The 25,161-nt window shown below is 61.6% G+C and overlaps 1 protein-coding gene across 1 annotated transcript in view; it reads right to left on the bottom strand.

Annotated features, from left to right (window-relative positions):
* Positions 1-25,161, bottom strand: part of RNF213 (ring finger protein 213) — a 75,231-nt gene that overhangs the window by 28,300 nt on the left and 21,770 nt on the right. The window contains exons 17-36 of the mRNA XM_081108996.1: positions 24,897-25,077; positions 23,904-24,077; positions 23,091-23,240; positions 21,296-21,897; positions 20,336-20,501; positions 18,943-19,160; positions 18,037-18,177; positions 17,575-17,739; positions 16,104-17,259; positions 14,891-15,084; positions 14,062-14,217; positions 9,295-12,930; positions 7,841-7,977; positions 7,340-7,435; positions 6,171-6,289; positions 4,823-4,996; positions 4,410-4,534; positions 3,974-4,127; positions 3,730-3,868; positions 534-725 (exon numbers count right to left, since the gene is read on the bottom strand). Coding sequence (XP_080965122.1) covers positions 534-725; positions 3,730-3,868; positions 3,974-4,127; positions 4,410-4,534; positions 4,823-4,996; positions 6,171-6,289; positions 7,340-7,435; positions 7,841-7,977; positions 9,295-12,930; positions 14,062-14,217; positions 14,891-15,084; positions 16,104-17,259; positions 17,575-17,739; positions 18,037-18,177; positions 18,943-19,160; positions 20,336-20,501; positions 21,296-21,897; positions 23,091-23,240; positions 23,904-24,077; positions 24,897-25,077 — 8,075 coding nt within the window. The remainder of the gene's footprint in view (positions 1-533; positions 726-3,729; positions 3,869-3,973; positions 4,128-4,409; positions 4,535-4,822; positions 4,997-6,170; positions 6,290-7,339; positions 7,436-7,840; positions 7,978-9,294; positions 12,931-14,061; positions 14,218-14,890; positions 15,085-16,103; positions 17,260-17,574; positions 17,740-18,036; positions 18,178-18,942; positions 19,161-20,335; positions 20,502-21,295; positions 21,898-23,090; positions 23,241-23,903; positions 24,078-24,896; positions 25,078-25,161) is intronic.

The raw sequence follows: 25,161 nt of genomic DNA, 5'->3' as shown, positions 1-25,161 counted from the left end.
CAGCCGGCCTCTCCGCCCCGGGGGCCCGGGCTCCGGACACCCCCAAACACAGACCAGGGCAGAGAAGGGTCATGTGGGCCTGCCGGGACCTCGTGTGCCCCCTGCGGCCGGGCTGCGACTGGGAGAGGGTCCGTCTGGGGACCAACGGTGTCTGTCCCCTCTGTGTCTCCCCGGGGTCCTGAATCCCACTGCTCTGCTCTTTGTTAACCATTCACCCAGATCCAAGCCCCTGTAGTGCAAGCGGGAAGCTTTGGGGAGTCCCAAGCCTGAGCCGTGCAGGAGTGGGCCTGGGCGGGGCTGAGCGGCCCCACGCACAAGGGGCACGGGGCACCCTCTGTGCAGACGCGCTGGCGACACCTGCGTGACCAGTGGCGAAGGAGGCAGAGGCCTGAGAGTCACGGCGCCCGGAGCCTGTCGGCTGCGAGGAGCGCCCACCTGCGGCTCTGAAGTCAGCACCTGTGCGACCCACGCGGGACAGACACTCGGCTGCCACGCGCGGGCTCCCCCCCCACGGAAAGAAAGCCGCCGCTCACCTGGCGTCGTTGGTCACGAGAGGGATGTTCAGCAGGTTAATGTCACTGAAAATGAACATCCACAGCTCTCGGACCCAGGCCGGGGCGTCGGGCCTGGCCAGCAGCTCCAGGTTGCTGTCCCTGTCGATGACGGCCACCATGCTGGCCAGCAGAGGGGTCACTGCGCCCTGGACCCGCTTCCAGAGGGTGTGCCTGCAGCGGACAGAGGGTGGCATCGGGTCAGAGGGACCGCGGCGGGAAGCGCACGGCCACCAGGGAGAGTTTGTCCCCGTGGCTGCGGCCATTAGATCTGAGTCTTGCTGTACACGTTGGATTGTTTGTATAAAACAAGGTGAAGAGCTAACGTTCTCCAGAGAATTTCCCATATGCTGAGATCCTGCTTCCCGGCAACTGTCAACAGTTTGGCTCAAACGCACAAAAATTCTTTACAGGTTTGAATGCTTTTTACGTTAACATGGGGGTGGGGCCACATGAACACGCGTGAGAAGTCATGTGAGGACAGAGGAGGGGCCACGTGAAGATTGAAGGGATGCGGCCAGGAGCCAAGGAGCCCCGGGAGCCCCCAGCAGCTGAAGAGGCAGGAGGGACCCTCCCTGGAGCCCTCCCAGGGAGCCCAGCCCGGATACCCCGATTTCAGATTCTGGCCCCACAATGGGGAGAGCCCCTGTTCCTGCTGGGTTAGGACCCCGATACCTCTCACTGCGGGGCTCACAGGGAGACCCATCCCCGTGTCTGTGCCTCGGCCCTGCCTCCCGCTCCCCCGGGCTCCTGGGCAGTGAGTGCAGTGGGCACAGCAGGCGGCTGCTGGGTGGGAAGCGCAGCCACGTGGCTCAGGGACCCCCGTCGGCTGGCAGAGCCCTGGCTGCAGGATGGTGCAGGCCTCCCCGGCCCCGCCCTCCCCTCCTGGGCCTTCCCCCAATGAGTCCAGCCTGGGCCTCCGCTTCCTGGGGCACCTGGGTTGATAAGCCGACAGCTGGGTCGTCCTGCCCATATTCTAGACGCCAAGACTGAGGCTCAGTGAGGGGCAGCCAAGGTCCCTCCCCCAGCCCAGCTCCAGGCGGCTCCCCTAGCAGCGCCTGGTTGCCAAGGTGTCGGAGGAGGAGGAGGAAGAGGAAGAGGAGGAGGAGGAGGAGGAGGAGGAGGAGGAGGAGGAGATTCCTGAGAAGCAATCCCAAAACACACACCCACAGGCCCTCCTCCTCACTCCCTGTCCAGGCCACAGGCTCCTTTTGGGCAGGTGGGCGGGCCTCTTCCTGGCCAGGCTGCTGGGAGCAAAGCAGGTCGAGGAGGCAGAGGGTCCAGGTAGGGGCTCGGGGACCCCAGCTTCACCCAGCAGGTTTCCTGGGCTCCACGCCCCCCCAGTTCCGACCAGGCGGGCTCTGTCCTGCCTCCCGCCCTCGCACATGCAGTTCCCTCCACCGGGAACGCCCTTCCTGATCCTTCAGGGCCCAGTTCGGCTGTAAGTCCCCTGGGAACCTCCCCTGAGTCCCTCGGGGCGTCCCCTGCACCCCTCCTCCAGGACACAGCCGCTTTCTGGATGATGCTCTCACGGGGCGGGGCGGGAGGTCTTCGGGTGCAAGCTCTGCCTTGGTGCCCCAGCCCCTGGCACAGACAGGTGCTCAGTAAGTCCGGAAGGAAGGGGTAGGGAGGGAGGGAGGGGAGCAAGGAACACCTCTCAGGATAGGAGAGGATCTAGATCAGCGGTTCTCAACCTGTGGGTCGCGATCCCTTTGGCGGTCAAATGACCCTTTCACAGGGGTCGCCTAAGACCATCCTGCATATCAGATATGTACATGACGATTTGTAACAGTAGCAACATCACAGTTTTGAAGTAGCCACGAAAATAATTTTATGGTTGGGGGTCACTACATGAGGAGCTGTATTTAAAGGGCCAGAAGGTTGAGAACCACTGCGATAGACCGTGAGCACCTGGCACGGAGCAAAGCCCACTCCCTCCGCCGCCTCCACCTGAGCCTGGGCCCCGGCACCTCCCGCCTCCTCCGATTCGGACCGGCTCAGGGGCCGCCTCCACACCCGCAAGCCTGTGTCCGCTGCCCATTTGGACGCGAGGGCATGACCCCGGGAGGCAGAGGGACCCGACTTCCCAAGGAGCTGGGGCTGGGGCGGCCTCCGTCGGAAACCCAGATCCCGGACCCGGGGCTCGCCCGGCCTGAGGGCTGGCCGTGAGCGGGTCCCCACCGACTCTGCAAACAGGGAAGCTGAGCGGGCGGAGGGTGCTCGCCCAGGGCGCCCGGGACGGGCCAGGGTCCCCTTGCCCCTGTGGCTCTGGGTGCGGGGCGATGGGCTAGGCTGGTCCCGTGGTGGGAGGCGGCAGCTAGGAGGGAGGGGGGCCCTGGGGAGCGTCCCGGGCTGACATGTACTAAAGGTACAGAAGGGCAGCAATATTTCCAGAACCGCGTGCCCGTGCGGCTGGGCCCACGAACGCATCTTTCACAGCACGAAGTCGGTCTATACCAGTGGTCGGCCAACCGCGGCTCGCGAGCCACATGCGGCTCTTTGGCCCCTTGAGTGTGGCTCTTCCACAAAATACCGACTTCTGCGCATGGGCCACGAAGTTTCAATCGCACTGTACATGCGCGCCCGCACGTGCTATTTTGTGGAAGAGACACACTCAAGGGGCCAAAGAGCCGCATGTGGCTCTCGAGCCCCAGTTTGCCGACCACTACACACACAAAGTGTCCTTGGGAAAATCATGACTTCGGCCTTTAATGCTCTGTTTCCTCTTTTCACCTTGAAGGGATATTTCAGGGGACGTATCTCTTGTCTAAAGGAAACATTTCTATGAACTCAGGGAGTCCATCAACTTCTCCTTTTCTTTTGTGAAATTCAAATAAAATTAAATTTAAAATGGCATCCAAGATGTGACTGCTACGGTTTTCTAAAGTACCCCTGGCCCTCGGCTCCTCGCCCGGACAAGTGAGAGGCGCAGCGCTGACCTGCCCGCCACCTGCCGGCGTGCGACCTGCCGGCCTGTGACCCACCGAACTGTGACCCACTGGTGACCCGTCGAACTGTGACCCACTGGTGACCCGTCGAACTGTGACCCACTGGTGACCCGTCGAACTGTGACCCACTGGTGACCTGTCGAACTGTGACCCACTGGTGACCTGCTGGCCTGTCACCTGCCGGCCTGTCGCCGCCCGCCCGCTCGCAGCCCTGGGGCTCTGGGCAGTACCTGAAGGTGCCAGCCTCCTGCAGGGCGTCGGGGTTGGAGGCCTCCTGCACGACCCAGTCCTTCCTGCCGAACACGCAGCTCTCCTCCTGCCGCCGCAGCAGGTCGTGGAGGCGCACCTGGGCCGCCCGCGCGAAGGAAGCTGCAAGGCGGCAGAGGGACGCCATTGGCCTCACGCCGGACCCCCCTGGAGCGGAGTGGCCGCCCGCAGCCCCGGGAGGGCCTGCTCGGTGTGGGAGGGGCTCACCTTTGCACACGTCGCCCGCGTCCTCGCCCAGGAGGCCGAGCAGGATCTCCACGCGCCGCACGTTGCGCTGGCCGTGCCCGTCCGGGTCCCGCAGCAGGGCCACCGCGCTCTGGATGCAGCTGCGCAGGAGGCTGCCGCAGTCCAGCGCCGGCCTCTGTGCGGACACGACGGAGCTGCCGTCAGCCATGGCGCCGGCGAGGCCAGCTGGTCCCGGGCCCAGGGGGCGCCTCTGGGCCACGGTCCCCGGCCCCGTCCCCTGCCCGGCTCCCCTCCGAAACCCTGCGAGGGGTCACGTGTGCTCAGGACTTGGCGGGAGACAAGAAAGAGCCATATGGGACCCTGTCCTGGGTGTCGTCGCAGGCACAGGGGGGAGGGAAGAGCTCCGGGCCGACCTGCCGCAGCTCCCGGAGGCCCAGGGAGAGAGAGCTGCACTCACGTGGCCTCTCGGGGCCTCGGGACGGTCCATCTCCATGCCCCCCGCGGCCGTGGCCCCGGGTTCGTCTGTGTCCACTTCCATCGCCTCCTCCTGCTCGCTCCTCGCCTCGCGTCCCACCTCAGCTGCTGCGGAAGCAACCCCGTCAGGCCACTGGCCGCCCAGCGCCGGCGCCATGCCCGCGAGCTGCGTCCCCGGCTCCCGGCGGCAGCAAGTCCCCGAGGGGAGGCCCAGGCACGCAGCTCAGCCTTGGGACCACCCCGGGGTTCTCCAGCGGGAAGCCTCTCTTGGGTCCCGAGCGCTGAGGCCGATGCCAGGACACAAAGTGCCATCGACCACGGGCGCTCACTGCTGCGCCTTCCGCACCCACAGACCCACCGTCTCTCGGGGAAACTGCCTGCCACGGGGCCTCCCACGGCTCGCCTGCCCCAGCACTCCGGACACGGCCGGCCGCCGTGTGCCCAGGGCATCCCGGGACGTACACTGGGGGTCAAACAGCTGGCTGATGGTCACGTCCTGCAGCTGTGTCACGTCGGCAACCATGGTCGTGGATCTCCGCAGGTCGTCGATGTGCACGGACCGCCACAGCCCTGCGGAGGCAAAGCCACCCGTCTCTGCGCGCCCTGAGCCGGAAGCAGGGACAGGCTCCATCCTGCAGCCAACACAGCCCTGAGGGAGCCACTCGTGTCCTGGAGTCTAAACCCCCGACCCAGCCCGGCCAGCGTGGCTCAGTGGTTGAGCGTCGACGCATGAACCTGGAGGTCACGGTTTGATGCCCGGTGAGGGCACAGGCCTGGGTGGCGGGCTCCAGTGTGGGGCCTGCAGGAGGCAGCCGATCCATGATTCTCTCTCATCACTGATGTTTCTATCTCTCTTCCTCTCCCTCCCTCTCTGAAATCAATAAAAACCTATTTTAAAAGTTAAATACATAAAAATAGAATAAAGTTCCTCCCGACCCAGCTAGCATCTTCAGTTCCTCGAGCAGACATCTGTGCCAGCCGGAGGCACCGCGTGGGAAGGCGGCCGGCGCGGTGCAGTCTGCGCGGCGAGCACGGCTGGCCCTCTCCGCTGCCTGTGGGATTAAAGGTCTGTGCCGGTTCTAGAATGCCCACTTTCTCAGCTAGAAAATACTTGGGGAGTGAGGGAGGGAGCGAGAGAGGTGATGTAAGATTGCACCAGCCCCCCTCAAAAAAAGCAGGTATAAAGTATCAGTGTGTCCCTCACCGGTGCGTGGGGAATGCCTTCTCTGTGTTTCCCATATAAACATGCTGAGGCCCTGGCCAGTCGTTCAGTGGTTAGAGCATTGGACGAGGACCGTGGGGTTCGATTCCTGGTCAAGGGCACAGTCTGATCCCTGGCCCCGGGGTCCAGGCCGGTGTGGGAGGCACTAATCGATGTGTCTCTCTCACTTGATGTTTTTCTCTCTCTCCCTCTCTCCCTTCTACTCTCTCTAGAAGTTAATTGGAAAAACATATCCTTGGATGAGGATCAACCAAAAATATAAAAATAAAAAACTAAACGGTGAGGAGCCCGGGACTCCGATGCAGTTCATCTGCAAGTTAATAAAGGAAGTGCTATGTGCAGAGCAGCGAGTCCGAAGGTGGGTGTTCTTAGCAGGAATCAGCGGCAACAAACCCAATCGCATCTGAAATGAATACTGTTGAGACCAACACTAATGTTCTAGTTCAGACCTGCACCCCGGAGGCCCCGCGAGAAAGAACTCCGTGGGCCTCACGTCACCGCAGTCACCGACACGTGTCCTACCTCCATGGAACCCCACGTAGGATGCGTCACTGTCCATCCGGGACAGCTTCGTGATGAAATAGACAAAGATGCAGGCCTTATTTCCTTGTATCTTGTTGATTTCATTGATGGCAGAATATCTATTTTTTAAAACAAACAAGCAAAACCAAAATAAATTAACAAACAAACAAATGCCACAAATCGACACGAAAACAAAGCCAGTGCACAGAAGTGAAGCTGGGCGGTGGCTGGAGGGTCCCAGGAGCTGGCAGGTTCGAGCTCAGGGTCTCCATTCTTTCAGTTTTTTTTTTATAAAATATTTGTATTGGTTTCAGAGAGGAAGGTAGAGGGAGAGAAAGAAACATCCATGATGAGAGAGAATCATGGATCGGCTGCCTCCTGCACACCCCGCCCTGGGGATCCAGCCCACAACCCGGGCGTGTGCCCTGACCGGGAATCGAACCCTGACCTCCAGGTTCATAGGTTGGTGCTCAACCCGAGCCGCGCCAGCCGGGGGCCTTCTTTCAGTTTTAAATAAATGTGGGCCCTTGTGGTTATCCCTCTTCTGCGAGAGTGTAGGCCCGCTCTCTCTAAGAGGCGTATTTTCGCTCCCATCCCTGTGTCCCTCGGATTGAAGAGGCATTTCTTACAGATCAGAAACCCTCCCCTGGGCTCTGCAACAGCTTCCCTAACCCTGAGGGCAAGGCCAGCGGGACTTTGCATTCCCAGAAGCAAGGTCCCAGGGACAGAGAGCCAGGGGCCAGAGAGAGCCATGACACGAGGGACAGGGAACACGGTTCTGAAAGCCTCGCGTGTCCCCGACAAACACTATTAACCAATCCAAGAAATGCAGATGAAATCACTTACATCCTGGTCCTGCCCTTGACCTTGCAATCAGTCAAATCGTATCGTTTAAAACTAATCATGACCAAACCAGGCCTGCGGAGCTGCCTCCAGACTTTCTCTCACACCCTGAGGGCCGAGCACTGCCCCTCCCTGCGGTCTCCACGCGGGTGCTGCTCGCAGCCTGGCCTCTCTTTCGCTTCTCTTTCTTCCGTCTCTCTAGCCCGCCATGGGGGAGATGGGGAGGGAGGGCCGGTTTTATTTTCATTTCTATGTGTACTGTGACCCTGTACTGTCTTCAGGGAAGAAATCCTTGAGGCGCCAAGAAAAAAAGAACCTCAGCGTACTTAGCCGAGGCGATGAGCTGCGCACTGCGGGCGCCGTCCTCGAAGTCCGTCTGGATGATGAGGATCTTCCGTGCAGCTGTGCTCGTCAAGCAGTTTCTGAAAACAAGAGGAATTACACACGTCATTTCTCCATCCCGAGCGGGTGAGAAAGCCCCCTCCCCCCTCCCCCCCGCGATGGGAACTATAAGGGCTACTAGGAAACTATTCAGGTGGGATTCTCTTCCACAAAGTGCGTGGGAACCCAGCGGGGAAAGAATAAACCCCAGGAGACGCTGCCTGATGGGACCAAGGACCAGGATTCAGAGCAGGACGCCCGCCCAGAAGACAACAGCGGGGACAGGGGCCCTGAGGGTTCAACAAGTGTCCTTTCCCGAGTCCCGGGTCCTCACGGTCGTTACCCAACACTGGTGACAGCACCGTGGTCGCTCCAGCCACACAAACGACCTAGGACGTGGCCCGGGCAGAGGACGGAGCCCGGAGGAGGGAAGGCGGGGGCCTCACCGAACTTCTTTGAGGAACGAGTGCTCGGTGTCAAACTGCTGCAGCGACAGGATGGTGGGGTTCAGGGCCCTGCCGTTCACTTCCGACCCCAGCATCTCGCCGTCGTGGCTGGTGAGCAGTCTGGAGAAAGTGGTGACCTGCAGGGTCAGGGAACAGACAATTTGCACGTCTCCGGGGGTCAGATCCCGGAAACGCGGGATGGTCAGCCAGTGCCTGCTACGGGCCAGACAGACAGAACCCACACGCAGGGTTTTTAAAACGAGGCAGTGCTGAGCGGAACAGAACCCAGGACCAGAGGCAGTGGAGGGAAGACACCTGCCCCAAAGACGGAGTCTCCTTCCCAGACTCGGCCGTCTCTCCTGCTTTGGTCCCTACTGGAAAGTCTAACTGTCCCTTAGGGCTCAGCACAAGTGGCGTTTCCTCCCTGACGCCCCTGCTTCCCACTTTCAGATGGCGTTCTCCGCTGCCACCGGTCACACCGCGCGGTGCAAGCAGGCACTCCTGATGGGCGTGCTCACCGGGCAGCTGCCGATCCCCTGCCCCAGGCTGGCCTTCCCACTGAGCTTCCGATTCCGACATCCAACGGCATGCCAGTCACATCCTCCGGGGTTGACAGGGGCACCAAGTGGAATTTACCACCCTCGTCCCTCCCCCCAAAACTCGCTGCTCGGTCCAGGATCCTCTGTTGTGATGGCTGGGCCTCCGGCCACCCAAGGAACAGCTCGGGACTCATCCCCAGACTCCTCCATCTCCGCGGCCCTGATACGGGCCCAGCGTTCACTCTGCCAGCGTCTCCTCACTCCTCCTCTCCACCCGCCTCATTTCCTTGGAAGGCTCGCAGCAGCCTCCACGCTGGTGTGCCTGTTCCATGAGTCTCAGCACCTCTCCACCGTCCCTCCACAGGGAAGACCGAGCTCTCAGGAGCCTCTCTGGGTCGCCCGCCCCGCCTCGCGGCACTCCCGGCTTTGCGCGCGAGGCTCCGTCATGGCCCCTCCTGGCCTCCTGCATGGGCTCTGCTGTCTCTCGCCCTGACACCTCCGACCGATACTTTCCCAACAGCACTTCCCAGTCCCTGTGGGGCCCGCTCTTAAAGACCCTGCCTGGCCCAGCCGGCGAGGGGCTCAGTGGTTGAGAGCTGACCTAGGAACCAGGAGGTCATGGTTCCATTCCCGTCAGGGCACAGGCCCAGGTTGCGGGCTCGATCCCCAGTGTGGGGCCTGCAGGAGGCAGCTGATCCATGATTGTCTCTCATCATGGATGTTTCTATCTCCCTGTCCCTCTCCCTTCCTCTCTGAGATCAATAAACATTTTCTTTTTAAAAGTCTCAACCTATCCCTCTCTGACTCCTAGACCCGGACTGGAATCTACTGGAGAAGAACCTGCCTTTTTGACTCCAGGGACCAAGGACTCTGAGGTGGAAGGTAGTGAGGGTGACAGCGCAGGGAGATGCTCACCTCCGTGAAGACGGGGCGGCGCTCCGGGCTCGGCCCGTGGAGGTGAGCCTGCAGGAAGTCCGCGAACGAGTCGTGCTGCTGCCTGGAATAGTATTCTCGCGACAGGGCCTGCGCGACACACTGGCCTAGCGCGGACGTGCTGAGTCGGACGATGGCGTCAGGCGTGGCGCAGTCCAGCAGCACCAGCTTGGCGTCCTCCAGGACCTTCTGGTAACACTCGTGGCTCAGGGCCCCGGGCCCGAGGCGCTCGATGACCTGGAGCACCACCGAGGCACAGGCGTCCGCGTGGTAGCCGACGAAGACGTCCGAGGGGCTGTAGCGGGCCTGGCCCTGCGCCGCCTTGACGGCGACGAACTGGTCCACCCAGGCCTTGAGCTCCTGCACGAGGTCCCGCTGCCACGTCTCCAGGACCGTGTGGAGGTCCAGGTAGTGCTTCTCCAGCCGGTTGATGAGGGGGATGGGGAATTGCTGGCAGACGACGTCCTTCTCCTCGATGACGATGAGGCGGAAGTCGGGGTGCACCCGGCACTTGACCCGGTGGGTCCCCAGGCCCAGGTCCACGTACTTCTGGCCCCCGAGGTAGACGTAGTACTGGTTGAGGGCATCGTAGAGGCTCTCGTAGAGGTTCTGCAGGTTGAGCAGCACCACCATCCTGCCCGTCTCCATGCAAATCTTCACGCGGTTGATGTTCCTGCAGATCTGCGCGTACTCCTGGTCCCGCGGGAAGCTGGACCCGAAGATGATCTCGGGCTGCTGGTCCTCGGCGAAGAGCGTCCGCTGCAGGATCTGCAGGGCCACGTAGTTCCTGGTCAGCAGCAGCAGGTAGCGGGACTCGGGGTCTCCCGGCCCCGCGCCCGGCGCCCTCCGGGGGTCGCGGTGCAGGTTCTGCCGGATCAGCTGCAGGGTGCTGACCTCCTCGGGGAGCTTGGCCTCGGGCAAGTGGGCGGCGAAGATGTCCAGGGCCTGAATCTCGTCTTTGCCACTGAAGTTCCGGAGCACGGCCTGCGCGATGTCGCGGGGGGAGAGCCTCCTGCTGGAGGCCTGGGCGGCGGCGAAGACCATTTTGATGAGGCTGTAGTAGTCTCGGAGCCCGAAGAACTCCTTGTCCTGCTTCGCACACACCGCCTCGTAGGCGCTGGCCAAGGGCCGGAAGTACGCTTGGATTCTCTCTTGCACGAGGGGCTCGGACGCGCAGATCCCCCGGGCGCTCTCGATGAGCTCCCTCTGGCTGGGGCTGCCGCGGGACACGAAAATGCCCCGGTTCATCTTGGCGGGGTCCAGGGCCCAGTTGGAGATGCCGATGAAGCCCACCTTCTTGTGGGGGGCGGGGTCGTCTTCGATGCACCCGTCTTCCAGCAGCGGGTGCAGGGCCTTGAGGGGCATCTGGGGAGAGTCCTCGGCCAGGCCCACCTCGTCCAGCACCACCACGGAGACGTACTGCTCCAGGTCCCGGCCCTGCTGCAGGCGGGCGCAGTGCTTGAAGGTGCCCACGATGCCCTGCGGGGTGGAGTGTGGGCTGCACTGGAATGACACCAGGTAGACCTGCTTCAGGCTCCGGAAGAGCTCCGAGGGGGCGGCCGGGCCTTGCATGGCGTCCGCCACGATGGTCTTGGCGAGAGATTTGGAGCTGCCGGGCTTGCCCACCAGGAAGAGCGGGATCTTCAGCTCGATGCAGACGGCCATCATGAAGACGTTCTCCTTCAAGGCCAGGTTCTTGGCGACGGTTTTCCTCAGAGACACGCCCTCCAGGAAGAGGTCCTGGGTCCGCGTGATGGCGTCCAGCACGGCCTTGCTGCTGTCGTAGGGCGGCGGGAGGAGCGCACAGATGGCTCGGCGGTAGGCGTCCTGCTTCTCCAGGGAGGCGTGGTAGCACACCCCGGCGGCCAGCACCAGCGCCCAGAGCACCGGGTCTCTCTCGGCGTCAGAGTCGGCCTCTGAATCGGCGTCGGAGTCATCGGGGCTGTCGCCGCCGGGCCCGCCGTGGAAGGCGGGCAGCTTGGACAGGAGCATCGCGCTGTGGTCGTAGAACCAGCGGAAGACGCGCACGCAGCGCTCCACGTCCCGCAGGCTGACGAAGCTGCACTCGTTGTCCCGTCTCCGCATGAAGCACTGGGAGGCGTAGAGCACGTCGGCGATGACGCGCGTATCGCCGGGGCCGATGGGGGTGTCGCCCACCAGCCTCCGCACGATCTGCTGGATGTACTTCCTCTCCGTGGCATTGTCCAGCTGCCCGAAGTCCCACACCAGGGGCACCAGGCTGGGCGGCAGTGCGTGCACGCGGTACACCAGCTGCCGCAGCGGGATGGAGCCCAGCCGGTCCGCCGTGTCCTCCGCGCGCACCCGGTAGCCCAGCCCGGCCGCCTCCAGGCGGGCGATCATCTCCGGGGAGTGCTTCCGGTAGGGGTTGCAGGCCGCGATGACGTGCAGGCCCGAGTCCTCGGCCAGCGGCTGGCCGCCCACCGTGCGGTCGCACAGCACCTCCTTGATGCAGCTGATGGCGCCCGTGGTGTTGGCCTCGTCGAAGAACAGGACGGTGTCCAGCCCGTGTTCGCTGCTGTTGAGCTGGGCGAGGGCCTCCGCCGCCAGGACTTTGCCGTAGATCATGTCCGCGCTCGTGCCGCCGTGGACCTTGACCAGCTGCAGGGTCTCGGCGTCGGCGCCCCCGCGCCGCAGCTCGCTGAGGAAGCGGATGAGCCGGGTCTTCCCGCAGCCCGTCTCCCCCATGACGATGACGGGGATCCCGCAGCGGAAGCGCATCTCCACGGCCAGGATCTTCAGCATGTTGTCCGTCGTGAGCTCGTAGGTCTCGTCGGGGTCCACGGGCCACTGGACGCCCAGCGCCAGGCACAGCCGCTCCAGCTTCTCGTGCCGGGGCAGCGCGTCGAAGTCCACGTTGAAGGGCACGCCCTGCAGCAGCAGCGCCTGGTACAGCTCCTTCGTCAGCACGTCCCTCTTGATCACCCTCTTGTTCGCGGGGTCCACGGCGTCGAAGGTGCCCTTCTCAGTGGGCTCCAGGTGGAAGCCGATGAAGGTCATGGAGGTGCGGTCCCCGTTGAAGAACAGGTACGGGTGGGGCTCCGACTCCCACCGTCGGCGGAGAGAGAACGGGGCGATGTCCTCCTCGGTGACCCCGTCCATGGCGACCGCGTGCATCCCGGGGCTCTGGTCCGACATGCGCAGCGTCGGGGTGGCGAAGTCTCTCGCCATGCAGATCATGAAGGTCACCACGAAGTTCTTGAAGCCCTGCAGCGTGTCCCCGACCGCCACGGGGTCGCAGAAGATGGAGGCCTCGCAGTCCCTGAGCTGGCAGTTCAGGAAGCGGGCGAAGTTGCGCAGCTCCGCCCAGGACGGGTCGAGCACCCCGCAGTACAAGAGCAGGTGCTGCAGGCACTCCTGGGGGGTGCCCTCCACCCGGCCCCTCTGGTACTGGAACGTGTCCAGGTTCTGACTCTGATGGAACCGCTTCAGATACTGGAAAGGTCTTTGGAAGGTTTCGCTGCAGAACTCGGCGGGGTCCATGCCCGGCTCCCTGCAGTGCTGCTCGGGGCTCAGCTCCATTTCCATCACTTCTTTGGGGGGCCGGCAGGTGACCTTGGGGAAGACGTCCAGCAGACTAAACTGGGGGGCGCGTGTCCTCTGGGAAGGAGAAGGTGAAGGAAAGGGTTACGAACTAGATTTCCCAAACATGCTTTTGCCTGGCAGGCGTGGCTCAGGGGTTGAGCGTTGACCAATGAACCAGGAGATCGCCGGTTTGATTCCTGGTCAGGGCACAGGCCCGGGGTGTGGGCTCCATCCCCAGTGTGCGGCACGCAGGAGGCAGCCGATCCATGATTCTCTCATCATTGATGTTTCTCTCTGAAATCCATTAAAAAATATATTTTTTAAAAACACAAACAAAAAAACACCATGCTTTTGGTGTGTGAGGCTTCCGCGTGGTCTCTACCGGACAGGCCTTCGTGAAAAACCACGTTTTAGGAAGCGATGTCTGCAGACACCCCGGCACAGGGGGCTGCCCCGCACCCCCAGGCTCTGTGGGAGCTGCCGTCCCTCCCGGAGGCGCTTTCACCTGAGCTCCCGAGACCAAAGCTCGAGTGTGTGAGCATCGAACTCCCTTTTGCTAAGAAACTGATGTGACGGCCCTGGCCGCTGTGGCTCAGTGGGTTGAATGTCATCCCGTGCACCGAAAGGTTGCAGGTTCGATTCCCGGTCAGGGCACATAGCCAGGTTGTGGGTTTGACTGTAGTTGGGGGGTGTGTGGGAGGCAACCGATCCATGTTTCTCTCTCACATCAATGTTTTTCTCTCTCTCTCTCTTCCTCTCTCTCTAAAATCAACAAAAATGCCCAACCGGCGTGGCACAGGGGTTGAGCGCCAACCTATGAACCAAGAGGTCAGGGTTCGATTCCCAGTTAGGGCACAGGCCCGGGCTGCGGGCTCCATCCCCAGTCGGGGGCATGCAGGAGGCAGCTGATCAATGATTTTCTCTCATCATTGACGTTTCTATCCCTCTCTCCCTCTTCCTTCTTCTCTGAAATCATTAAAATATATATATTAAAAAAATAAAATAAAATAAATAAGAACATATCCTCGGGTGAGGATATAAAAAAACCTCCTTTCCAGGCATTTAAAACAAAGTTTAGAGACGGATTTTTCTTGTCTAACCCTGCACTCCGCTGCCTCGCTAAGGCCGAGGTGGGGGATGGCGAGCCTGTCAGAAGGAACGCCCGCCCCCCCCCCCCCCCCCCCCGCGGGACAGGCCGGGGCGCACCAGCTTGGAAGGCCTCGTAGGCGGCGTGGAGTGCCCTTCCAGGATTTCGATGACGTATAAGTGGCTCGGGCTCCGAAGCCACATTTTCCCGTTTGAGTCCATTAAGTGCTGCAGCACCAGGAGCTTGAAGAGAAACGCCCAGACCCCAGCCTGCACCTGGAGAGAGAAACACACGCACTGTCAGTATTTACCTGGAAGCCCTGGCTGGTTGGCTCAGTGGATAGAGCGTCGACCTGCAGACTGAGGGGTTTCAGGTTCAATTCCAGTTGGGGGCACACGCACGGGTTGTGGGTTCGATCCCCAGTGGGGGATGTGCAGGAGGCAGCCAGTCAATGATTCTCTCTTATCATTGATGTTTCTCTCTCTACACCTCTCCCTTCCTCTCTGAAATCAATAAAAATATATTAAAAAATATTTATATATTTACCCAAAAGACCAGCCCCTGCCCTGAGGACCTTCTTAGTCTGTTCTTGGACACGATGGGACTGAATATCAAGTCATGCTAAAGAAATTCTTTCTTGCTTTTTTTTAATATGTGGGTTTTTTTATTTTAGAGAGAGGGAGGGGGGGAGAGAGAAACATCAATGATGAGGGAGAATCATGAATTGGCTGCCTCCTGCACAGCCCCCACTGGGATGGAGCCCACAACCTGGGCGTGTGCCTGACTGGGAATCGAACCCTGACCTCCTGGTTCATAGGTGGACGCTCAACCCCTGAGCCACACCGGCCGGGCGATAAAGAACTTTTTTATGATGGGAAGGAAGCGGGACGGGCGGAGGAGCCACCGTGTCTTTCCCGCCGTGGCCACTGGCGGCACCGAGGCTCTCACCGAGGAGGTCACGTCCAGGTGGAACATCGCGGGGCTCGTCTGACACTTGGGGTCCAGGAAGGGCAGCAGGGCGCCCAGGACCTGGCTCTCATCCACCTGCGGGTCCATCAAGCGAATGACTTTGAGAGGCACTTCCTTCCTAGGAAACTTCCTTTGCAGAGTTTCGTGCAATCGCTTCACGTAGAGAGACTTTCCTGTAACAAATATTAACACGTGGAAATCAGGTGCCTGGGCTGCGGGCCAAGGAACAGAGGGTCCAGAGGGATTTAGTACAAGCCCCTTCTCTGCGTGCACAGCTCAAACCGATGTCACGTGACCTGGGGTGAAGGAGCCCTCGGTTTCCTCGCTGTTTCCTGCTCACGCCCCCCGTTTCCCGGGACCAGTGGCGCCAGGTGAACGTGCCCTGCATGCGGAGGGGACGAGCAGGACCTGGACTGGGATCAAGTCACTGGGGCGGAAACGGGGCAGGGAGTGAAGGGAGGATAAGAGGCACCTGCGCCCTTTCTAGACAGATCTTATCTCCCCCTGCTCACCCACATCAACCCCGAAGCGGCCAACGCAGGGCAAACACAAAACCAACAGGAGCCCTGCCGGTGTGGCTCAGTGGATAGGGCGTCAGCCTGAGGACTGAAGGGTCCCGGGTTGTGGGCTTGATCCCCAGCAGGGGGTGTGCAGGAGGCACCCAACCAGTGATTCTCTCTCTACAATGATGTTTCTATCTCTCTCTCCCTCTCCCTTCCTCTCTGAAACCAATAAAAACAGATTTTTTAAAAATAATAATAAAAACAAAACAAACAGGAGCCCTGCTGGTGTGGCTCAGCGGTTGGAGCACAGACCTGTGCACCGAAGGGTCTCGGGTTCGATTCCCAATCAAGGGCTCGTCCCTGGGTTGCAGGTTTGATTCCCGGCCCTGGTCAGGGCGTGCGGGAGGCAACCAATCCATGTGTCTCTCTCACATCGACATTCCTCTCTCTCGATCTCCCTCCTTTCCACTCTCTCTAAAAAGTCACTGGAAAACAAGCAAACAGGAGAAGGCTGTTTAGAGAAGGAAGGTGGTTGGCTCCCAGGAACCACGAGTGTCCCCTACGGTTCGGCTCTAATTGGCAACTTCCCATCCCCGAGCCTCAGTTCCCTTCTTATGGGAGGGCTTCGTCAGCGTCCCCTCCACCCCCAGGGGACAGGGGAGAGCTGTCGCCCCAGCCACTGCCATTACCGACACCCGCTCTCGCTGAGGCCACGATCCCCACACACATCCGGTCCCTGAAGGCGGCGGCGGCCGACGGAGTCCCCCGGGGGACCTGGTAGTGATGCGCCAGGTAGGCTCGGGCGGCCTCGGGGAGCACCTGGGGGGTGGCGGGGACCCTGTGCTGGCTGAAGGCCGAGGGCAGGTAGCAGTGCTCCCGCTCGCTGTCGCAGACCAGGACGAGCTGGAAGTCCTCCCGGTGCGGCCGGGTGCGCAGGGCCTGGAGCAGCGCCTCCGCCCGGCGGGCCACCTCGTAGCTCAGCTGGTCGGCGAACAGCAGGCTGTACACGCGGCGGCCGGGGGCGCCCGGGCTCAGGCAGCGGCGCAGCAGCAGCGCCACCTCCTCGAACGCGGTGCCCGGCGTGCACAGCAGCACCTCGTCGTAGGTGGGCAGCGGCTGCTCTGGGCTCTGCATGTAGACGGCCAGGGCGGCCGGCAGCACGTCCGAGTGGCCGCAGACGATGAGGTTGGGCTGGCCGGCCCGCAGGCCTTTGGGGAGCCTCCGCGTCACGGGGGGCCCGCCCCTGGCCGCCAGGCGCGCCAGGCCACGGCCCAGGGCCTCGAGGTCCAGGCAGTGGGGCAGGAAGGCACGCATGCACCCCAGGAACTGTTCCATGATGACCCCCAGCTTGTCCACCAGACTGGGCTCGCTGAGGAGCAGGATGGGCAATCTCTCCATCACTGTCTGCAGCTCGTGCGTGGCGGCCCCGCCGTCGCCATGGGGGTCCCTGAAGGCCTCCGCGACGTCCCGCGGGGTGCACTGGCGTTTGATGAAGGACAGCATGGCCAGGGCGGTGGCCCCGGGCGTCGGCCGCGCCAGCTCCACACTCAGGTGCACCAGCTGCTCGGCCGTGTAGTAGTTGAGGTAAAAGTGCTCCTCTCGCTGCTGCGCCACGACCGCCTCCCACTGGTCGAAGAAGCGCTCCATCCTCCGGCACAGCGCCTCCAGCAGCGGGGCCAGGGGCGCACGCCCTTGCAGCGGCTTCGGCAGCGGCAGCGGGAAGTGCATGCGCACGGGCTCGGGCTGGCCGCAGTGCACCTGCACCTTCCAGGCCCGGAACAGGAAGCTCCCAGCCGAGTACAGGTTCAGGAAGGCCTGCACCAGCCTCTGCACGTTGCAGAACACCTGTCGCCAAGGGAAGCAGGAGGCGGGCCTCACCGGCTGCACCCAGACAGCAGCGGTGGCAGACCCTGAGCAGAGGGCTGGGACCAGGACGGGGCCGAGCCCAGAGCCTGCCTTCCTCCCTCACAGAACCTCTTCCTCAGGCGATCGTGCAAAAAGTGCAAATGGCTCAGGGGTTGAGCATCAACCTAGGAACCAGGAGGTCCCGGTTCCATTCCCAAACCCAAACCCTTCCGACTGTCCTGGGGGCACTCGGCAGGGAGTCCCCCAGCCCCGACTGAGGAGCCGGACCGCAGGGCTGGCCGGAAGCGGACCCACCTCGGAGAACTCCTCCACGTCAGCACTGTTGTGGTCTTTCTTGCCCGACATGAGCATCAGCTTGTTCATCAGCTCCTTCAGCTCCTCCAGGGAGTAACTGCGCAGCTCCTGGCGGCCCTTGTGGCTCTCGGGGAGGAGTAAACGTAGAGCTGCGTCTGGGGAGACCTGTGGGATGGGATGCGTCGCGGGTGGTTTCCCGGAGGGAGAAACCCACCCCCACTGAAGGCAGCCTGTCTAGCCCTGTCTGGGGTCTGGGTGGTCAGGGGAAGTGGGTGTGTTCAGGGAGTAGGCGTGCCCAGCGTGTGGGTGTGGCCACGATGTGGGCGTGTCAGGTGATCGGGTGCCCAGGGGTGGGCGTGGCCATGGTGTGGGCGTGGCCGTGGTGTGGGCGTGGCCAGGAGTGGACATGCCCAGGGAGTGGGCATGTCTGTGGTGTGGGCGTGCCAGGGAGTGGGCGCTCACCTGCTGACCCTCGGCGGGCGCCTGGATGACGTAGGTGCCCCTGCTGTTGATGGCTCTGGCCAGTGTCAGGGACGAGCGCTCCACTGAGCCGTGGCTCTCCTTCACCGTCTTCAGCCACCCCAGGTTCCGGGCGGAGTCCCGCTGTGGGATGGACGAGAAAGCAGCCATGGACCGCGTTCTTTCCCTCCTCAGGGCGCGGTCACCCCACCCAGGCGTGGGGGCGCTTCCTGGTGCGCAGCTCCGGCTGCCTTTCTCGGGGCCCTCTCTCCCTGTGGCCCCACCTGTGCAGACGGCCCCTGGGCCAGGTGGACAAAGACACTGTCCTGCTGGACCCCCAGCTTGGGGGTGGGGTGCCAGCTTTAACAGGGCTGGGATGCTTCCATTCTAAACGTCCTTGGGTCCCCACGTCCAGCCAGAAGCATCGAGGGAAACGACCTCAGAGGCCTTTTGTTCAGATGTGAGCCTCCAGCAGAGAAGGAACCTCCCTCCCATCTGCTCACTCCATTGCCCCCCCAGGGGGATGCAGCTGTCCCGGCCATGGCCACAGGTCTGCTCCGGAGGCCATTTACGGAGAGGGGTCTCCTCGGACCCGGTGGGGACCTCTTTTCTGCCCAGGGCCATGTGGCTATGATAACATCATTCGCATAATATAATTCACTTAATATCAATTTATGTTGCTATGAAAAAATCCTAGATTTATTGAATTTTGAGTCCCGCCTGGGGTTGCCTAATAGAAATCCCTTGTATTTCCAAGCAGTTTTGTATCCGATTTGTAACACAGGCGCTAGAGAAAGCGTTTCCATATGTGAACAGACGCCCTGCGAGCATCGTCTTCAACACGTGCGCGATGGTGTGCATGGCCGCGGCCCGAGTGCCGCGGAGCCGCGCGCTGGGAACGAGACTCACCAGCTTACTGGGCAGGTGCGGGTCGCTGTCCAGCGCCTTCCACAGCTCCTTCAGGTGCCCCGAGAGCGCCTGGAAACCTTGGCTCGCGTCCAGCTTATAGAGCAGAGAGCTGTAGCCCTGGACGGCGTCGTGAAAGCAGGCCACGCGGTCCACGTCCATGTCATTCTCCCCCGCGAAGATGAACGCCAGGTCCACAAACACCTTCAGCTCGTTGACCCCTTGGGGCGAGAGGGGACAGGTGAGCTGGGGCCATGCCACGGTGACACGAGCTCCCACGGTGGACAACAGTCTTGCGAGGAGCTACGCGTAGACATCCGGGGGTTCAGGGGTTGACCCGCTGTCTGCTTTCCGCCAGAGTCCAGGCACCTCTCCACCTGCTCCTGATTGGAAGCCGCAGACCAGGGCGACCTCAGTAACCGCGGGCAAGGCGCCGCCCGAGGCTGCGTGTGCCTGACTCCATCTGATCCCCGCCCCGTCACCACCTTTTTTAAAAAATTATTTAATTCTCGCCTGAGGATATGCTTTTTAAAATTTATTTTACAGAGAGAGGAAGGGAGAGTGGGAGGGAGAAACATCAATCGGTTGCTTCCCACATGTGCCCCAAAAGGGGCTCGAGCTCGCAACCTCGGTGTGCGCCCTGACCAGGAATTGGACCTGCAGCCTTTTGGTGCACGGAACGATGCTCCAACAAATTGAGCCACACCAGCCAGGGCAGGGCAAGGTTTTTAAGAAAATGATCCCCCTCGCCCAGCCGGTGTGGCTCGGGGGTAGACTGTCAACCTATGAACCAGGTGGTCACGGGTTCAATTCCCGGTCAGGGCACATGTCCGGGTTGTGGGTTTAATCCCCAGTGTGGGGTGTACAGGAAGCAGTCGATGTTGATTCTCTCTCATCATTGATGTTTCTCTGTCTCTCTCTCCCTTCCTCTCTGAAATCAATAAAATTATATATAAAAAAGGGAAGAAAGTGACCCCCAGCTGTCCACAGCAAACATACAGCGTGGGGAGGACACAGCTTTTGCACCAGAGCACGAGGAATATCTGATATAAACTCTATCAGCAACCACCCACAGCACCACAGCACATGCCCTAGCAGGGGTCCTCAAACTGCGGCCCGCGGGCCACATGCGGCCCACCGAAAACATTTATCCGTCCCGCCGGGTGTTTTTGCCGCCGCTGCCTGTCCTGCTTAGCAGCCAACTCGTCCCGGGCCCGCAGTGCGCATGTGTGGAATGTCTGAGGGACAGGGAACTGGGCCCGTTTAAAAAGTTTGAGGACCTCTGCTAAAGGATGCAGGCGGCACCCCTGTCCTTCCCCCAGCCCATCAGCTTGGGACGGTCACCCCAGTGCCATCGGGACACCCAGGCTCCTGCAAACCCCAGTCCCGACCGTACCTTCGACAGCCTCGCGGACCCAGTGGACGAACTCCCTGGCCAGGACCAGCTCCTGCAGACACTGGCACCGGGCCTCGTCCAGGTCCCGCAGCAGCTTGATGGCAAGGATGACCTGCCTGTCGATCTGGCCCAGTTTTTCACCGCGAGAGTTCTCGAAGGCGTCGGTCTGGAAGACAAGGCTCTGCTGGGGGCTGGACGGAGCCGCTCACCGGGCGCCCCGAGTCTGAGCAGGAACGCGGACCTGAACCTCCCGGGTGTGCGGCTGCTCCGATGCGGACGGGCACGGGGGTCTCATCCCAGAGCTGGGCGCTGTGCCCGGCCCCGATCAGTAATAACCACCCCTGCTCTGTGCGGACATTCTGCAAAGCAGCTTCGCCAAGACCTGCCCAGCACGGATTCTCCTCCTGGGTCGTGGGTAGAAAAGCGAGGGCCCAGACCCGGGACCCACTCCAGCGCCGATGCTGGAGCTCGTGCCTATGCGGGGCGTGTGTGTGTGTGTGTGTGTGTGTGTGTGTGTGTGTGTGAGAGAGAGAGAGAGAGAGAGAGAGAGAGAGAGAGAGATGTTCCAAATCCTGTGCTGGATCTCCCTCCTCACACCTGCCCACACTGCCGTGCGGGGCCCACGCTGCCTCCTAAACGCTCGTCCTCACAGAGCAGAAACCGAAGACCCACTTCCCAGGCGCTCAGACCCGCTGCCCCACCGCTCGGAGCCCGGCCTCCGCTCTGCACAGACACGGCCGGCGAGAGGGCGCGCAGCCAGGTCCCGCACCCCTGACCCCCACGCAGGCGGTCACACTCCCAGCAGAGGGCAAGGCCGGCCCCGCACACTCAGCACCGGGTGAACGGCAAACCGCACACTCCCATCCCAGCTTTCAACGCCAGAGCCAGGACTGCCGGCGCCGGAGCTGGTCCCCCCCCCCCCCCCCCCCCGTGCCCAGGGGCCCCTGGCCAGTAACTCACAATTCTTAGTACAAAGTCGAGAAGACTGAAGTCCCCGGTCAGTCCCAAGGCCTCTTTGACCTCCAAGATGACCTTGGCCGCCCTGGCAGACCGATGCAGGTGATGGTACTCCCTGACCTGCCCCACTCGCTCCTGGATCCAACTCCCTGGGTCGCTGGGGTCCAGGGTCCGCATGACGCGGAGGTCGGAGGTGAGGTCCTCGTATTTATCCACAAAGTCTCTGAAGATGGCGCGCACTTCCCCGAAGGTGAGCTCGCCGGCCTTCAGGTCCTCGTACAGCTTCCTGAACTTGGCCAGGCAGGGATGGTACAGGGCGGCATAGGCATCCTCCAGGTCCAGGAGCGGCCCCGACCCCGCCGCCTCCTCCTCCTCCTCCTGCGTGCCCTCCGCCCGGGCGGCCTCTGCCCAGAAGGTCCGGAAGATGTGGCTGTCCTTGAGCGAGTCCATCCTCGCGGCCATTTCTCCGACGCTGGCGCTCAGGTTGTAGTGCGTCACCCTCTCCATGGCGCCGGAGGTGGGGGACAGCCGCGCCATCACCGCCTCGTTCAGGCGCTTCCCGCCCAGGTCCTCCGCGTGTCTCTTGGCGATCTCTCCGCAGTCCACTGCGAACCAAGGAGGACGTCACGCGGGAACCCCGCCCGGCGGGACTCCCCCTCCCTCTCCCCCTCGCTGCTCTTCTTCGGTTTTTAAAAATATATATTTTTATTGATTTCAGAGAGGAAGGGAGAGGGAGAGGGAACATCAATAAGAGGATCATGGATCAGCTGCCTCCTGCACACTCGCGCCCCCCCACCCCAGAACCCGCCTCCCCCGCACTGGGAATGGAGCCCACAACCTGGGCGTGTGCCCTTCACCAGAACTGACCCCTGACCTCTCAGCCCTGAGCCGCCGGCCGGGGAACACACTCGCTGGCATTTTTTTCTCAATAGGAATCCAGACACCCGCCCCCTCTTACGCATCAGTTTTCACACAAATAAAACCTCGCTGTCCGTTCTGGGAGAAGAGGACGGTTTGAAGAAAGGCCCCCCTTGTGTCCCACACAGGACAGGGCGGGGGGAGCAGAGAAGGCACTCAGGGCCACAGCCTGTGGGATGTGACAGCGGATGGGCCCGTGGGAAGCGGGGCCCGAGGCCTGGAACATGGAACCCCAGCCACTGTGGGGGTGCTGGGAGCCCGGCGGATTCCTGCTCGGGGAGCTGGACTGTGGGGGTGCTGACGAGGCGAGGAGGGGACAGGCTGCTTTTCACCCCACCCCCTTGCTACGGCCGCCCTGCTCTCCCTCCGTTGGCCTAGTAGCAGCAGGTCATGCTCCCGCCAGGACACGGAGGGTTGGGGAACCGGAAGTCTCAGGTCTGTGAGGAATCACGGCATTTCCAGACACACCTGGCACTGAACTTCAGGAGTCAGAAAGGGGGGGACAGAAGACGGGGGGGGGGGTCGGGAGGGGGGAGCAGGAGGTCATGGTTTGATTCCTGGTCAGGGCACATGCCTGGGTTGTGGGCTCCATCCCCGGGGGGGGGCCATGCAGGAGGCAGCCGATCAGTGACTCTCTCTCACCATTGATGTATCTCTCTCACTCCCCACTCCCTTCCACTCTGAGATCAATAGAAATATATTAAAAGAGGGAGAGAAAGAGAGAGGCTTGGGGTAAATACCAAAGAGAACAGGCGCCAGGTCCAACTTTGCTTAAAATGAACGCTTTACGGAAGCCGCCCTCGGAGAGCAACCCGCGGGCACTTTCCCATCAGGCCCTCCCCGCCCCGCCCCCTGGTGGGTAAAGGTCGGATGGAGTCACCTGCCACCCAGCGCCTGGCCGCCTCGCACAGCTTCAGCAGGCTGTCCACCCGGCGCCGCTCCTCCTGCAGGAACTGCAGCTCCTCCCACCTGTAGTCCAGCACTTTCTTCATATCGTGTTTTTTCTCCTGCGGCGAAAGACTTTTTCTCTCTGGCATTAAAAAAAAAAAAAGTTACCCAATAGAACAAACAAACCGATCCTTCTCCATGGCGACCGTTTCCTCCTCTTCTTGGATGCGATGCCCGCTCAGGGCGCGAGCCCAGCCCCTTCAGCGCCCGCGCCCAGCAGTGGGACGGGCCGGTGAGCGCTGGGGCTCGGTCACGGTCTGATCACTTTCCTGCTCTATTTTCCTGAGGACTGGACACCACGTGACACAAAATGCCACGTCTGATTCCGTGCGGGGTCCTGCTGCTCTCCATACCAGTCCTGGACCACGGACATTCCAGGGGGTCACCTGTCAGGGTTCATTTTCTGCCATCGGTGGGGACCGTGTAGCTCGTGGGGCCAGGCCTGGCCTCCGGGAAGTGCACGCTCAAGTCCCCAGGAGGACAGGCATCCGTGTGGCAGCCGACTCTCCCACGGTGCAGGGTTTTTAGAAAGTTCTTTTCACTGTCGCTCCCATTTTCTTAGAGCGGTGCGATTGTTTCAAAAATAATAAATAAATTCATCAATCTTTTGTGGGTTTTTTTCCAAAAAAGAAAAGAAACCGTCCTGTCACTCTCGCGGCAAAAAGAGCCTCTCAAAGATCAGCCTCTGGGAACCCCGTGAGCCCGACACCCCCGTCACCCCCAGCAGCTGGCGCCCGGCACTCACTCAGCTCCCAGATGTCAAGAAACCGCGCCCTGTGACTCCAAATCAGCTCCAGCTGCCCCACCAGCACGGCGCCGTCGAGCAGGTCCTCGGCCACCTTGGTGAAGACCGAGTCGGCCGTCGCCATCAGCTTCTTGCCTTCCTCCGTGATGTGCGCCAAGACCTTCTCGTTGGTGCCTGCCCAGGTGAGAAGAGTCTAAAGCCCGTGGGGCCTCTCCTCCCGGCAACAGGGACCTCCCCGCTGCGCGGCCCCAACGCCCAGGCAGCGCGAGGGGGGTCACACTCAAGAGGGTTAGGTCTGAGACGCACTCCCACGCACCGAAAGGTCTCCGGTTCGATTCCCGGTTGGGGCACATGCCTGGGTCTCGGGCTCGATCCCCAGTCGGGGGCGTGTAGAAGGCAGCCAATCGATGTTACACTCTCATATTGCTGTTTCTCTCTCTCCCTCTCCCCTCCTTTTTCTCTCAAGTCAATGAAAACATATTTTTAAAAAATGAAGGTCCATTGCCCTGGCCGGTGTGGATCAGTGGTTAGACCAGAGTGTCGGCCCGCGGACCACAGCGTCTGGGGTTTGATTGCTGGTCAAGGGCATGTGCCTGGATTGCAGGTTCAATCCCTGGCCCAGGACCCTGGGAGGCAACCAATCAATGTGTCTCTCTTACATCAATGTTTCTCTCTCTCTCTCTCCCTCCCTCCTTTCTACTCTCTCTAAAAATCAATGGAAAAATATCGTCGGGTGAACATTCTCAAAAAGAAAAAGAAGAAAGAAAAACGGGACCTTCAGGGGGACTTGACGTCCAGGACGGCCTGGGGGACAGAGCAGCTGTGCACAGCTGTGCCAGGGACGGGCCCTCAGGTGTCCTCCCCACAGACAGGCACCCCGGCCCAGCCAATCGGCTTCCTTGCCAGACATCGGCCCGCCCTCCCCGAGCGTCAGGTCCAGCGCCCACCCCGCCGCAGGTCCGCGGGACGCGAGTGGACACCCCGAGGACACACCGTAGAGCTTGAAGAGATGCGTGACGTCTGGCCACGTGAGCAGGTACCTCAGCACCTCTGCCAGGTCGTCCACGGCCTCCCCGTGGCGCCTGGGCCAGGACTTGGTGACCACAGCGGACACGAGGGTCCCGAACCTCCGCAGGTCGCTGTGAGGGACTCCCTCCAGGACGCTGAGCTGCGACTAAAGGAAAGGAGGACACAGACGGGACAGGAAGGCGTGTGGTTTTAACTGGTTTGTTTTAAAGGACAGTTATTGCCCAATCGC

This window comes from Myotis nattereri (genome assembly GCF_964212035.1).
Source record: "Myotis nattereri genome assembly, chromosome: 16".
NCBI lineage: Eukaryota > Metazoa > Chordata > Mammalia > Chiroptera > Vespertilionidae > Myotis > Myotis nattereri.
This window is presented reverse-complemented; position numbering and strand designations above follow the sequence as displayed.